The sequence below is a fragment of the Saccopteryx bilineata genome, chromosome X, assembly GCF_036850765.1.
Source record: "Saccopteryx bilineata isolate mSacBil1 chromosome X, mSacBil1_pri_phased_curated, whole genome shotgun sequence".
In the NCBI taxonomy this organism is placed as follows: domain Eukaryota; kingdom Metazoa; phylum Chordata; class Mammalia; order Chiroptera; family Emballonuridae; genus Saccopteryx; species Saccopteryx bilineata.
The window spans coordinates 98,983,212-98,998,140 of NC_089502.1; the positions used below are offsets into that span (position 1 = coordinate 98,983,212).

The following is a 14,929-nucleotide window of genomic DNA, read 5'->3' on the forward strand; positions in this document are numbered from 1 at the left end:
ATGAAACCCAGGGAACTTATCGCTGTAATGTTCTCCAGTCCCTGAGGTCTGGGCTGGCCACCTTTCCTTTCTGCTTTTCAGTCTTTGTATTTGTTGTCTTATGTCCTTCTTGTTCTGGTCTCTTCTACATTCATTGTTCTCTTCTATGTCTTTTTCTCTGTTAACCTTGTTAATTTATGTTTTTTGCTGGGGGAGCACCTCTTTCACATCAATATTAAACTGTGTTGCTGCACAGTTATACATGATATCCCACAATAACTACTTTGAACCACTGCCTTATCTGGGAAAGATTATTCCTCTCAATATATATATATATATATACACACACACACACACACACACACACACACACACATATATAAACTCTTCTCTATCTGGTTTGTTAGTGCATTATTTACGACATTGGTCATCTCAAAGATCCAACTCTTTGTTTGCTTTAAACTTCCTATTGTTATACTTATTTGATCGTTCAAAATTTTATTTTTATTCAGTACTACTTTATTTTGGGGGAGGTTAGTTTAATTCCGTTTTTTCTGTTTTGAATGTTTTAGGTGGAACATAGTTCTTTTTTGTAATATTTATTTTTAATTAAAAATAAAGCCATTTAAAGCTGCACACTTCACTTTATATATAAGTTTAGTATGTTCTGTGACTGCTGGTAAACATTGTGTAGCTTCTGTATTGATTTCCCACTTTGGTCCTGGGTTATTTAGGAAACGGTTTCTTTTCTTTTAAAACAGACTTATTTAGATATATTCCAGTATCATAAAATTCACCCATTTTAAGTATACAGTTCAGTGTTTTTTTGTTTTGTTTTGTTTTAAAGTGAGAGGAAGGGTGATAGACTCCTGCATGTGCTCCAACCGGGATCCACCCTGCAACCCCTGTCTGGGTCTGATGCTTGAATCAACCGAGCTATCCTCAGCACCCAGGGCCAACACTCAAACCAATCGAGCCACTGGCTGCGAGAGGAGAAGAGTGAGAGAAAGAGGAGATAGAGAGGGAGAGAGCAGATAGTCAATTCTTGTGTGCCCTGACCAGAATCGATCCTGGGACGTCCACATGCCAGGCTGATGCTCTATCCACTGTGCAAAACTGGCCAGGACCCAATCCAATAGTCTTAAGTACATTCACAGAATTATGCGATCATCACCACAATGTGATTTTAGCACATTTTCAACCTTGTATACATTAGCAGACATTCACCATTCATGCCACCTCCAAACCCCCAGCTTTGGGAAATCTTTAATTAATTTTCTGTCTCTGTATATTTGCCCATTTTAGACATTTCATATGAATGGAATTAGAAAATATGTGTTCTTCTGTGACTGGCATCTTTCATGTAAGATAATGATTTTAAGGTTCATTCATGTTGTAGCATGTATTATTACTTTTTATTGCTAAATAACTTTATTGTATGGATATTCCACATTTGGTTATCCATTCTTCAGTTGATGTGTATTTAGGTAGTTTTCATTTTTTGACTCTATGAATATTTGTGTACAGTTTTGGAGTAGACATGTGTTTTCACTTTTTTGGGGTAGATACCTAGGACTGTAACTCCTGGGACATATGGTGACTCTGTGGGTAACATTTTGCCAAACTGTTTTTCAGAATGGCTGCATTTTTTTTTTACAATTCTACCAGCAATGTATGAGAGTTCCAGGTTATTCACACCTTAGGAAGACTTGCTGTTGTCTCCTAATTAATGGAAAATTTTGGTTTTGATTTACGTTTCCCTAATGACTAATGAAATTGAACACTTTATACTATGATCAGAGAATGTAGCCTGTTAATTTCCAACATTAAAACACCTATCAGATTTTTTTTGTGGACAAGTTACTTGATAGAGTTTTGTAAAAGTTCCATGGGCATAAAAAAAGAAAGCAGCCCTGGCCGGTTGGCTCAGTGGTAGAGCTTCGGCCTGGCGTGCAGGAGTCCCGGGTTCGATTCCCGGCCAGGGCACACAGGAGAAGTGCCCATCTGCTTCTCCACCCCTCCCCCTCTCCTTCCTCTCTGCCTCTCTCTTCCCCTCCTGCAGCCAAGGCTCTATTGGAGCAAAGTTGGTCCGGGCACTGAGGATGGCTCCATGGCCTCTGCCTCAGGCGCTAGAATGGCCCTGGTTGCGACAGATGGTCGGAGCATCGCCCCCTGTTGGGCATGCTGGGTGGATCCTGGTCGGGTGCATGTGGGAGTCTGTCTGACTGCCTCCCCATTTCCAACTTCAGAAAACTACAAAAAAAAAAAGTATATTCTCTTTCTTTGGTATGACATCATCTTTATGAGTTTAAAAACTTACTTGTTCATGCCTTTTACTTTGCTCCTTACTTTACTTCCTTGTTTTCTCTTCATCCTGTCTCTCATTTTTGTTGTCTTAATTAAATTCCTCTTCATTTTATGTGGATATTTTCCCATTCCTATAAAGAATGACTAAATCTGTAGTGCCTCTCCTCTATTGGTTGACTAGAATAAAATTGTACCTCAGCTTGGACACTGAGACACCCTTTCCTCCCTCAATAGGAGGATAAACAGTTTTTTACCTTTGAGTATTTTGAGGTAATTAAAGAATTTTAGTCCCAGGCTATTAATATTTTCCTTATTCCAAATCACAGTCATGTTTTCAGTATCTACTCAGAACTACTTTTATTTTTAGCCTACTACTAACAGGTGCCGTTGGTATGGTGTTGAGAATGTGAACTTTGAAGCCAGATAGATTGTCGCATGTATAAAGTGATATAATGATTACAGCAACACATAGATGACAGGATTGTTGTGCAAATTAAATGAGGTACCTGCTTTTGCACATTATATGATTCCTCGTAATAACAATACTTGCTAATATCAATTAAAACTTTACTTGGGCCATTCTGGTGCTAAGTGCCTTACAAACACCATCTTATTTAATTTTCACAAGCCCTTGAGACAGTTTTGACTCATTTTGAAAAAAAAAAAATAACTGAAGAAGCATTTTATATTCTCATAGCTAAAAGTTGGCCAAGATAGAATTTAAACCCTTTTTAATTTTAGTGTAAATCTGTGGCCTCACTCACATTTTATTTTGATTAATAACTGGAATTGGTATTGTTAGACCTTGTCTATCCCACAGCATCCAGTGCCGTGAGCTGAACTCTGGTGCCCCCAAGTAACGTTTGTGGGGTGAATGCTCAATGACTGACCATGTGAATACTTTTCTTTCTAGGTTTCTTGGAGTCTCTGTGAAGTCCCCAGACTAGACTCCATAGTGAAGGCTGCAGGATCTTTCCTCTGGTCCCAGCAGCTCTGGTTGAGTCCGTGGACCCTGCCCAGCCATAGGCTCCTGGGAAAAGCTGTTGTCCTCAAGAGATCCTGAGGGCTGAGTCCCAGAGTAAACATGCCAGCCAACCAGAGCTCTCCCCAGTGGTCCTTGGCCCTGACTGCAGGAAGAAGAGAAAACTCCTGTGAGGTAAGGAGGAGGAAGAGGCACCCAAGGGCAGGAATTTATTCAGAATGAATGATAACATTGCATTATTTTAATATGTATGACTTAAAAAAATTAGGTAGCATAATCAGAGGATTTTTATTGGTAATTTATTAATCCCTTGTGTGAATTTCCTTCTCCTATTCATTGCTGATTTATTTATTTTAAATAGTTTTTTTATATTAAGGTTTTTTTAGGTTTTATTTATTCATTTTAGAGAGGGGAGAGAGAGTCAGAGAGAAGGGGGGAGGAACAGGAAGCATCAACTTCCATATGTGCCTTCACCAGGCAAGCCCAGGGTTTCGAACCAGTGACCTCAGAGTTCCAGGTTGACACTTTATCCACTGCACCACCATAGGTCAGGCTTAATATTAAGGTTAATAATCCATTATCATCATTATCATTTCTTGTATATTTTTGTATCTTTTCACATCGTAATTTAAAGTCATTTTTTAGTTTGATTTACAAATGGTAAAAATTGTCAGTAGTTCTCTAAGTCTTCTTTTAAAAAATGGCTCTTTCCAGCTTTGTTTCTCCCCGATTCCAGTTCCCTAGAGGTAAGCACTTAATCTTTTTAACAGGTTTTCTTATTTTTATTTTTATTTTTGGGCATTATTTATTGACTTTCCACTGTAGGAGGTGGAGATTTAGCTTTTCTGCACACCCTCACTCACATACACATCTGTCTGTAAGTATCATTATTTTGATCAGATCCACCATCAATGTTTATTACTGTGAATGTTTATAGTATGAATCATGTGATATCCATGCTGTAGTTACTATTTCTATACAACTTTTTATTTTCCTTAGAATTAACAGTTTTCTAGTTTAGTAATTTCTTTCCTTTACTATATACATATCAATAATTCAACTCCAAATTCTTCCTCGTTGTTTAAATCTCCTCTCTGTGTATTCAGACATATTAGGTAATAATCATAGTGACAATAATTGTAAACACATATAATGTTTACTGTGTGCCCAGCACTATTATACACACACAAAACATACTAATACATCTTCATAACAACCTCAAGAAGTGGATGCCATTGTTATTCTCATTTTATAGAGGGAAACTAAAGCATAGAGAAAAGCAATGTGGCCTAAGATCATACAGCTAGTAGTAGGTGTGGCTGATCTCAACTCTGGGCATCAATGTCTTCTCTTTATAGAAATCTTTTTTGGAACTTACTGCGTTGCTGGAGGCTGATCTGGTTGCTCTCTCAGCTTCACACACAGCAGTTATCTTGGTGTCTTCTCTTTGCCATCCCCCAAGAAATCTTTTTCACCTCTGTCTTGTTGCATATCCGCTTTCCTAGGGATCCTGTGTCTTTCTCTTTCTTGGTTTACCCTCTCATTTTGTGGGAGCACATCCTCCAATCTATCCGTGAAAATGGATACATGACAGATAGATTTTATGAAACTTTGCATGTCTGAAAATGTCATGCCAAAATATATTTATTTAATATATATATAATTGTAGAAATAAATTTATACAAGTAAAAAAGTAATAAATGCCTCTGATGCTAAATATATCTTTTTGCCTAGATACAGAATTTTAGGTTGGAAATTATTTTTGTGCAGAATTTTAAAAGCCTTTTTCCAATTTAGTCCTTTTCTTCTCACACACATATTTTCTCTGCTTTTCAAAAAACTTTTCGTATTTGGTTTTTGATCCTTTTTTCTTTTAGTCTTTATTCTACAGATTTCCATTTCTTTCCCTTTTGATTTTCTTTCAAGTAGTTTTTATTTTTATTTTTTTGCACTTAACAGTTCTTTATTCTAGCACTTGTTTTTTTTCATTTTTTAAAAATTTTTTCATTAATTTCAATTTATTGTGTTAACATGAATTCAAGTGTCCCACTCAATATAACTTCCTCACCCCCAACCCCTTATCCCCCATTACCGTTCCTTTGCTCCCTTCCCTCAAGCTCCCTCCCCCCTTCCCTTTGGGATTTGCTGTCCTGTTATCTATATCTACATGTTATGTATATATAATTTCACTAATCCCTTCACCTTCTCTGATGCCATCCCCTCATCCCCCTTCCTTCTGACAGCTGTCCCTCTGCTCCCTGTAACCCCACATCTGCCTCTATTCCATGCTCAGTTCACTTTGTTCATTAGATTCCACATATAAGTGAGATTACATGATATTTGTCTTTCTCTGCCTGGCTTATTTCACTTAGCATAATAATCTCCAGGTCCATCCATGCTGTTGCAAAAGGTAAGATTTCATTCTTTTTCAGGGCCGTGTAGTATTCCATTGTACCACACTTTTTGATCCACTTGTCCACTGATGGACACTTGGGCTGTTTCCAGATCTTGGCTGTTGTAAACAATGCTGCCATAAACATGGGGGCGCATATCTTCTTTTTTTGTTTGTTTTTCAGAGACAGAGAGAGTCAGAGAGAGAAGGATAGATAGGGACAGACAGACAGGAATGGAAAGATGAGAAACATCAATCATTAGTTTTTCGTTGCGTGTTGCAACACCTTAGTTGTTCATTGATTGCTTTCTCATATGTACCTTGACCGTGGGCCTTCAGCAGACTGAGTAACTCCTTGCTGGAGCCAGCGACCTCGGGTCCAAGCTGGTGAGCTTTTGTTCAAACCAGACGAGCCCACACTCAAGCTGGCGACCTCAGGGTCTTGAACCTGGGTCCTCGGCATCCCAGTCCAACATTCTATCCACTGCACCACTGCTTGGTCAGGCGCATATCTTCTTTTGAATCAGTGATTTGGTATTCTTAGGATATATTCCTAAAAGTGGGATTGCTGTGTCAAAAGGCAGTTCCATTTTTAATTTTTTGAGAAAACTCCATACTCTTCTCCACAGTTACCGCACAAGTCTATATTCCCACCAGCAGTGCAGGAGGGTTCCCTTTTCTCCACACTCTTTTCAGCACTTATTGTTTGTTGATTTTTTACTGAGCGCCATTCTGAGAGGTGTGAGGTGATATCTCACTGTGGTTTCAATTTGCATTTCTCTGATGATTTAATGACATTGAATATTTTTTCATATGCCTATTTGCTGTGGACCAGCACGGCTCCTAATAATGGTGCAGAATTAAGGAAACACACTTATTAAGAAAAAATCGGACTGGAAGACTTCAAATGCCGATGGCAATATCCGAGTGCCCCATAGCCCCAGTTTGCTTTATTATGTAGCCATATGCAAATCAAGGAAGTCCTTGATACAAAGTTACACATCCAGGCTAAAACAGGAACTCTCCCAAGGCATAAACAGGATGCATTAGTGAAATCTACTAACATCTGAAAACAAACAAAGAGTCAGAGGAAGGGCATATAAATTGCTTCCAGCAAGTCAAGTAAGCAAGTGAAGTGGGTGCAATACTCAGCTTCATAGCCAATGTGAAGGGGGGAGAACCTAGCCTTTTGCTAAGCCTCAAGTCTACAAAGGCTTTTTGCCATTTACGGTCCAGAACATGTCCTCCTTTCCTTTTTTATTTTTAATTTGTGTGCTGAGATTTGCACTCATCTGATTTCCTAGTTTCCCTGATTCTAATTTGGAAGCAGGCTGAAAAAATACAGAACAAACACAATATTAGTATAGCCAATGCTAACAGATACCCAAACAAACATTCTAATACATTACAGTGATTAAAGCCTTTAAGCAAATTCTTGGCCAATATAACAAGAATCTATGAAAGAGTAATGTCCTTAACATGTTCACCAAGTCAAAGTTGGCCCCAACACCATTCCAAATCTCTGCAAATGCAACCCAACCCCAGTTCAGTCCATCAAAAGCTGTCACAGAAGCAGGAGTCCAGGAAAAGTCCACATCCAGGAAAAGTCTGCATGGCACTGGAATTGCTGTCACACTTCCACACTCTGCAGCTAGCGTCAAAGTCCCAATGACCACTGCTTCTAGCTGGTAATGATTCAGGTAAACTGGAAAAGCCATCTGCAGCATATGTGGAGATGGAGCTTCTGTTCTCCTAAGCTTGGAGAGATGAGACCAGGGTGCTTTTTCTTGGAGCTCTGCAAATGTGGCGTGGTAAAGAGAACCTTGGGATACACTAAGCTGGGTGGTAGAGGTAAATCTGTAAATTGGACAAAAAGGAAAAAAGGAGTTCTAAATTAGGAGTAGGTCCCAGCCTGAAATATGATTGGGGCATTGAGGCAGGAGGAATAAAGGAAACACTATATATTGAACAAAGCAGCAGAAAATAGGACTATCAACACCCACAACAGAGATCTTTGAGGGAAGAATAAGAAACCTGAATATTCAGGCAAGACATAGTTAAGTGGCCCCTCTGTAAATGAGATCAGTTTACCTGCTACTTGGAAGAAATACCCTAGGCTCATCCACAGTGTCGTAGATGGGGCCGATGGCCCTGGGCACCTCAGCCTTCAGTGGCAGACCCCAGCATTCTGGGCAAGGTTAGGTCACAGGTGGCTGCAGCAGGGCTGGAAGAGACTGAACCCTCCCTTAGAGGAGCGAGGGGGAAGCCTACCTTCCAGTGTCCCTTCTTCCTCACAGCAAAGGCATGTAAGCCTGGCAGGTTTTAGCTCAATGACCTTCCTTTCCACTATTGAAGGAGGGCCCAGATGGAGTCCTATGAGACCCCTTTGGGGTGCTGAAGCCTTAAGGGTGTATCCTAAAAGCTGATAGTTCACCTGATCACTATTGGGCTTTTTCTGCCTCTAGGTATCTTAAAAGCCATGCTCAGATGATCTTGCTGAGGGGTTTGAGGATCCCATCTGCCTATATAAACATTTTCCGTATATCTGGAGCTATTTGGAAAAGGACAAAACAGTGTTATTAGCTGGATCAAATAAAAGAGGGTAGAAGTTTGCAGGAGAAAAAGATTTGGCATTTCCTGTTCATCAGCGTTCAAAAGAATTTTTTTAAAAGTAAAAAGCATGATATGGTAGACCCATAGGAGTTCCAGGATATGACTCCCCCCTTTAAATTTTTTAAAATTGACCTTAAAATATTTTCTGGGTACACTTTAATAATACCTTGACTTTAAAGATTATAAGAAATACCCGTAATTTGAAAGGTTTGACAAAATACAGTAAATACTTTTGCTACATATGCAGGAGCATTGTCAGTTTTAATCACATCAAGAAGTCCAATAATAAAAAGTGCGTACAAACAATGAGTTATAACATGCTTAGCAGCCTCTCCTGTTCTGACAGAGGATACTATAAATCCAGAATATGTATCCACTGTAACGTGGACATAGGACTGTTTGCCAAATGAAGGTATATGAGTAAACATCCATTTGCCAAAGTTGTCCTGGTAGGAGTCCTTGAGGGATAACTCCAAATGAAGGGACAGATTATAGTATAGGACACCTTGGACAGGATTTAAGAATCTGCCGTGCTGCTTCCCGAGAAAGTTGAAACTGTTTACACAGGGCTGCAGCGTTCTGGTGATGAATAGTATGAGACTGAATTGCTCAATCCGTCATGGTTGCTCCAAATCATTTTCTTTTGGATAGCTTGATCAACAAGGGCATTCTCTTGTGCTAAAGCTCCAGGGAGCATGGAGTGAGCTCAAGTATATCCTATAAAACATGGAGCTCTATGTTGACATACAAGTCTTTGAAGAAGGAGGAACTGCTGAAATAGTTCATCAGCATTTGTCCCTAAGACAGCAGTCTCTATAGTGGAAACAACCATAAGTAAATATTTGCTGTCTGTATATAGATTAAAGGAGGAATATGGCAAATGCTGAAAAGCCATGATTATGGTATGTAATTCTACTCTTCGAGCTGATTTTAAGTTGACTGTTTTAGTATAAAGTCCATTGATTATTAAGCCTGCCATTCCTGAGCTGGACCCATTAGTCAAGATTGTAGGTGCTTCAGGAATGGGCTTATTAACAATTGTTTTAGGAAATACAAATGTAACTTTTATCAGCTGGGTAGTGAGAATCAATTTGGCCTGTAAAATTTGCAAAAGCGATTTGCTTAGTGGAAGTTTTCCAGAGCCATTGTTATTGATCCTTTGAAAAAAGGAACAACAATAATTTGAGGCTCAAAACCTATAAGCTGTAAGGGTCGCCTATGCCTCTTGATAGTCAAGGAGGCAACAAGATCAAAATATGGAGATAAAACTTTCTTAGGAGTAACAGCTAAATGAATCCATTTAATAGGACGTGAAACTTGGCACAGTAGTCCCGTTGGAGTGTAACTCAAGGGACAAATTAGTAAGGCAATTGATTCTTCAGAATTTATGCATTTTAGTTGTGCTTGTTGCAAGGCTTTTTCTACAAACTTTAAAGCTTTCTGTCCTGCAGCTGTAAGTAGCCGAGGAGAAGCTGGTTCAGCAGAGTCTCTAAGACTATCAAAAAGTGGTTTCAGTTCCCCGGTAGTTAATTTCAAGGAAGGTCTAAACCAATTAATGTCTCCTAACAGTTTCTGGAAATCGTTTAAAGTTTGCAAATGATCTGTATTTCTAATTTCTGTGGACAAATTTGTTGTCCCTCAATAATTTGTCCTGAATAAGAAAAAGGTAAAGATTGCTGTACATTTTTAGGAGCTGTATAAAGTCCTGATTCTTTCAAAGAATATTCTAGTTGTTGCAAAATGATCAACACCGTGTATTTATCTGGATGAGCGATAAGAATATCATCCATATAATGAATTATGTATGCCTTAGGGTGCTGCCTTTGTACTGGAGAGATAGCTTGAGCAACATATTTTTGACACAAGGTGGGACTGTTAGCCACACCTTGAGGCAAAACTCTCCACTGGTATCGCTCCATTGGAGCCTGGAAATTAACTGAAGGAACACTGAATGCAAAACGCTTGCAATCATGAGGGCTTAAAGGAATAGTAAACAAGCAATCCTTTGAATCAATAATTACAAGGTGAAAATTCCATGGAATGGCAGTAGAGAAAGCAAGTTCTAGCTGGAGAGGACCCATAATTTCCATAGTCTTATTTATTGCTCTCAAATCTTGTAATAGCCTCGTTTCCTGATTTCTTTTTAATGAGAAATATAGGCGTATTTTATGGACTATTAGATGGTTCAATGTGACCGAGCTGTAACTGCTCTTGTACCAATTGAGCAGCAGCCTTAAGTTTCTCCTGAGAAAGGGGCCATTGGTCTGCCCATACCAGATTATCTGATTTCCAAGTAATTGGGTCGGCACAATGCATTATTGAGGTAGCAGGAGCTACCAAGGCCCCTATGCTAAATTTTGATATCCTAATCCATGCCTTCTAGTATTGGGTGCCACTTCTATGGGAGTTAGAATTTCCCGCTCTTCTTTTTCCTAGTCCCTTAGTGGGCAAAAATCCCCTATCAAGCATCTCAGTACTGACTAAACCATTAAGACTGACAGGCAATGCTCCCGTATTTTTCAAAACATCTCTACCCCACAAATTAAATGGCCATCCAGAAAGCATATAAGGATTAAAAAATCTTGAATGACCTTCGTTATCTTCCCATTATAAAAACTAGAGCTTTTTGTTGAGGGGATTTGTAATTCTGTGACTGCTGCATGAGTGGGCCAGGAAGGAGGCCAATGTAGCTTAGCAATAACAGATTCATCAGTTCCAGTATCTAAAAGTCCTTTAAGTTTACACCCTTGTATTGTTAGTTCCATTTCAGGGCGTTTCTGACCTATTTTTTTAATCCAATTGGCAAAATCAGAGGAGCCAAATCACCAATTTCCTTGGAGCCCCTTTTGCAGGATGTGGCCTGAGAAGCAGAATTAGCATCCTTATACTATTCTTCTAACTGCCTGAATTAGCTGTGAGACAAATTCTTGAAATGACTTATTAGGGCCCTGCTTAATTTTGCTCAATTCCTTTGTTTTGTCTGAGTATAACCTTACACATAAACAAGACAATTTACACACAAAAAAACACAAGTATAACATATAACTTTGATTAATCCTAATACTTAAATTGCTATTTGGCTCCTAACTCTGAACACACCTCACAATGCACTAACCAAATCAGTAAGTCTTAAGGATCTACATTCTATTCTATTTAAATTTAAATGAGCACTCCTTATAAGTTCTAAAAACATTTTATTTTTTCTAAATATTAGAGCCAGCATTTCCAATTTGTGCATGCAAAATAAAACTTAATTCAGGCCTTAAAAACAGACACATTTTAGACAACATTAAACAAAGACTAAACAGAAACAAGAATTAGACGAACCAGACAAACCAGAGAGAAACCCGGGATTTCAGTTCACATACAGATTAGAAAGATGCCTGCCTGATATTAGTCAGGGAATTTTCAGACAGATGGACTGAAGGATGTGACTAAACAAAATCTCCCCGAGAAAATTTGCTCCTGGCAGCTGCTGGGATATTTTCTTTTCTTTTCTTTTTAATAATTTTATTTTTTTAATGGGGCGACATCAATAAATCAGGATACATATATTCAAAGATAACATATCCAGGTTATCTTGTTGTTCAATTATGTTGCATACCCATCACCCAAAGTCAGATTGTCTTCTGTCACCTTCTTTCTAGTTTTCTTTGTGCCCCTCCCCCTCCCCCTTTCCCTCTCCCTCTCTCCCCTCCCCCTGTAACCACCACACTCTTATCAATGTCTCTTAGTCTCACTTTTATGTCCCACCTACATATGGAATAATGCAGTTCCTGTTTTTTTTCTGATTTACTTATTTAACTTCGAATAATGTTATCAAGATCCCACCATTTTGCTGTAAATGATCCGATGTCATCATTTCTTATGGCTGAGTAGTATTCCATAGTGTATATGTGCCACATCTTCTTTATCCAGTCATCTATTGAAGGGTTTTTTGGTTGTTTCCATGTCTTGGCCACTGTGAACAATGCTGCAATGAACATGGGGCTTCATGTGTCTTTACGTATCAATGTTTCTGAGTTTTAAGGGTATATACCCAGTAAAGGGATTGCCGGGTCATACGGTAGTTCTATTTTCAGTTTTTTGAGGAACCACCATACTTTCTTCCATAATGGTTGTACTACTTTACATTCCCACCGACAGTGTATGAGGATTCCTTTTTCTCCACAGTCTCTCCAACATTTGCTATTACCTGTCTTGTTAATAATAGCTAATCTAACAGGTGTGAGGTGGTATCTCATTGCAATTTTGATTTGCATTTCTCTAATAACTAAAGAAGATGAGCATCTTTTCATATATCTGTTGGCCATTTGTATTTCTTCCTGGGAGAAGTGTCTGTTCATGTCCTCTTCCCATTTTTTTATTAGATTGTTTGTTTGTTGTTGTGTTTTATGAGTTCTCTGTATATTTTGGATATTAGGCCCTTATCTGAGCTGTTTTTGAAAATATCATTTCCCATTTAGTTGGCTGTCTGTTTATTTTGTTATCAGTTTCTCTTGCTGAACAAAAACTTCTTAGTCTGATGTAGTCCCATTCATTAATTTTTGCCTTCACTTCTCTTGCCTTTGGAGTCAAATTCATAAAATGCTCTTTAAAACCCAGGTCCAGGCCCTGGCTGGTTGGCTCAGCGGTAGAGCGTTGGCCTGGCGTGCAGGGGACCCGAGTTCAATTCCCGGTCAGGGCACATAGGAGAGGCGCCCATTTGCTTCTCCACCCCCCTCCTTCCTCTCTGTCTCTCTCTTCCCCTCCCGCAGCCAAGGCTCCATTGGAGCAAAGATGGCCCGGGTGCTGGGGATGGTTCCTTGGCCTCTGTCCCAGGCACTATAGTGGCTCTGGTCGTGGCAGAGCAACGCCCCGGAGGGGCAGAGCATTGCCCCCTGGTGTACAGAGCGTCGCATCCTGTTGGGCGTGCCGGGTGGATCCTGGTCGGGCACATGCGGGAGTCTGTTTGACTGTCTCTTCCCGTTTCTAGCTTCAGAAAAATACAAAAAAAAAAAAAACCACCACAGGAAAAAACCCAGGTCCATGAGTTTAGTACCTATGTCTTCTTCTATGTACTTTATTGTTTCAGGTCTTATGTTTAGATCTTTGATCCATTTTGAGTTAATTTTAGTACAGGAGGACAAACTGTAGTCCAGTTTCATTCTTTTGCATGTGGCTTTCCAGTTTTCCCAGCACCATTTATTGAAGAGGCTTTCTTTTCTCCATTGTGTGTTGTTGGCCCCTTTATCAGAAATTATTTGACTGTATATATGTGGTTTTATTTCTGGGTTTTCTGTTCTGTTCCATTGGTCTGAGTGTTTATTTTTCTTCCAATACCATGTTGGAAGAAAAATTTTGATTGTCTTGGCCCTATAATATAGTTTGAAGTCAGGTATTGTAATGCCCCCAGCTTCATTCTTTTTCTTTAGGATTGCTTTGGCTAATCGGGGTTTTTTATAGTTCCATATAAATCTGATGATTTTTTGTTCCATTTCTTTAAAAAATGTCATTGGAATTTTGAGGGGAATTGCATTAAATTTGTATATTGCTTTGGGTAATATGACCATCTTGATTATATTTATTCTTCCTAACCAAGAACAAGGAATATTCTTCCATCTCATTATATCTTTTTCAATTTCCCTTAACAATGGTTTATAGTTTTCATTATATAAGTCCTTTACATTCTCTGTTATGTTTATTCCTAAGTATTTTTTTTTTTTTTTGTTGCAATCGTGAAAAGGATTATTCTTTTGAGTTCGTTCTCAAATGTTTCATTGTTGGCATATAGAAAGGCTATTGACTTCTGTATGTTAATTTTGTATCCTGCAACCTTACTGTATTGGCTTATTGTTTCTAGTAGTCTTTCTGTGGATTCTTTGGGGTTTTTGCAGGATCATATCATGTGCAAAAAGTGATACCTTTACTTCTTCTTTTGCGATATGGATGCCTTTTATTTCTTTATCTTGTCTGATTGCTGTGGCAAGAACCTCTAGTACCACATTAAATAAGAGTGGAGAGAGTGGACAACCCTGTCTTTTCCTGATTTAAGGGGGAAAGCCTTCAGTTTTATGCCATTTAATATGATGTTAGCTGATGGTTTATCATATATGGCCTTTATCATGTTGAGATATTTTCCTTCTATATCCATTTTGTTGAGAGTCTAAAACACAAAATTGTGTTGTATTTTATCGAAAGCCTTTCTGCGCCTATTGATAAGATCAGGTGGTTTTTGTTCTTTGTTTTGTTGATATGGTGTATTACATTAACCGTTTTATGTATGTTGAACCATCCTTGAGATTCTGGGATGAATCCCACTTGATCATGATGTATTACTTTTTTAATATGTTGTTGTATTCGATTTGCTAGTATTTTGTTTAGTATTTTAGCATCTGTATTCATTAGAGATATTGATCTGTAGTTTTCTTTTTTTGTGCCATCCTTGCCTGGTTTTGGTATGAGGGTTATGTTGGCCTCATAAAATGTGTTTGGAAGTATTGCTTCTTCTTCAATTTTTTGGAAGACTTTCAGTAAAATAAGAACCAAGTCTTCTTTGAATGTTTGATAAAATTTGCTGGTATAGCCGTCAGGGCCTGGACTTTTATTTTTGGGGAGGTTTTTAATGGTTTTTTCTATTTCTTCTCTACTGATAGGTCTGTTTAGGCTTTCTGCTT

The 14,929-nt window shown here is 38.6% G+C and overlaps 1 protein-coding gene across 1 annotated transcript in view; it reads left to right on the plus strand.

Moving 5' to 3' along the window:
• The window catches only part of LOC136317063 (zinc finger protein 81), a 135,137-nt gene that overhangs the window by 3,029 nt on the left and 117,179 nt on the right, over positions 1-14,929 (plus strand). Inside the window, exon 2 of the mRNA XM_066249570.1 lies at positions 3,200-3,442. Within this exon, the coding sequence (XP_066105667.1) occupies positions 3,371-3,442 (72 nt within the window). The 5' untranslated portion in view covers positions 3,200-3,370. The remainder of the gene's footprint in view (positions 1-3,199; positions 3,443-14,929) is intronic.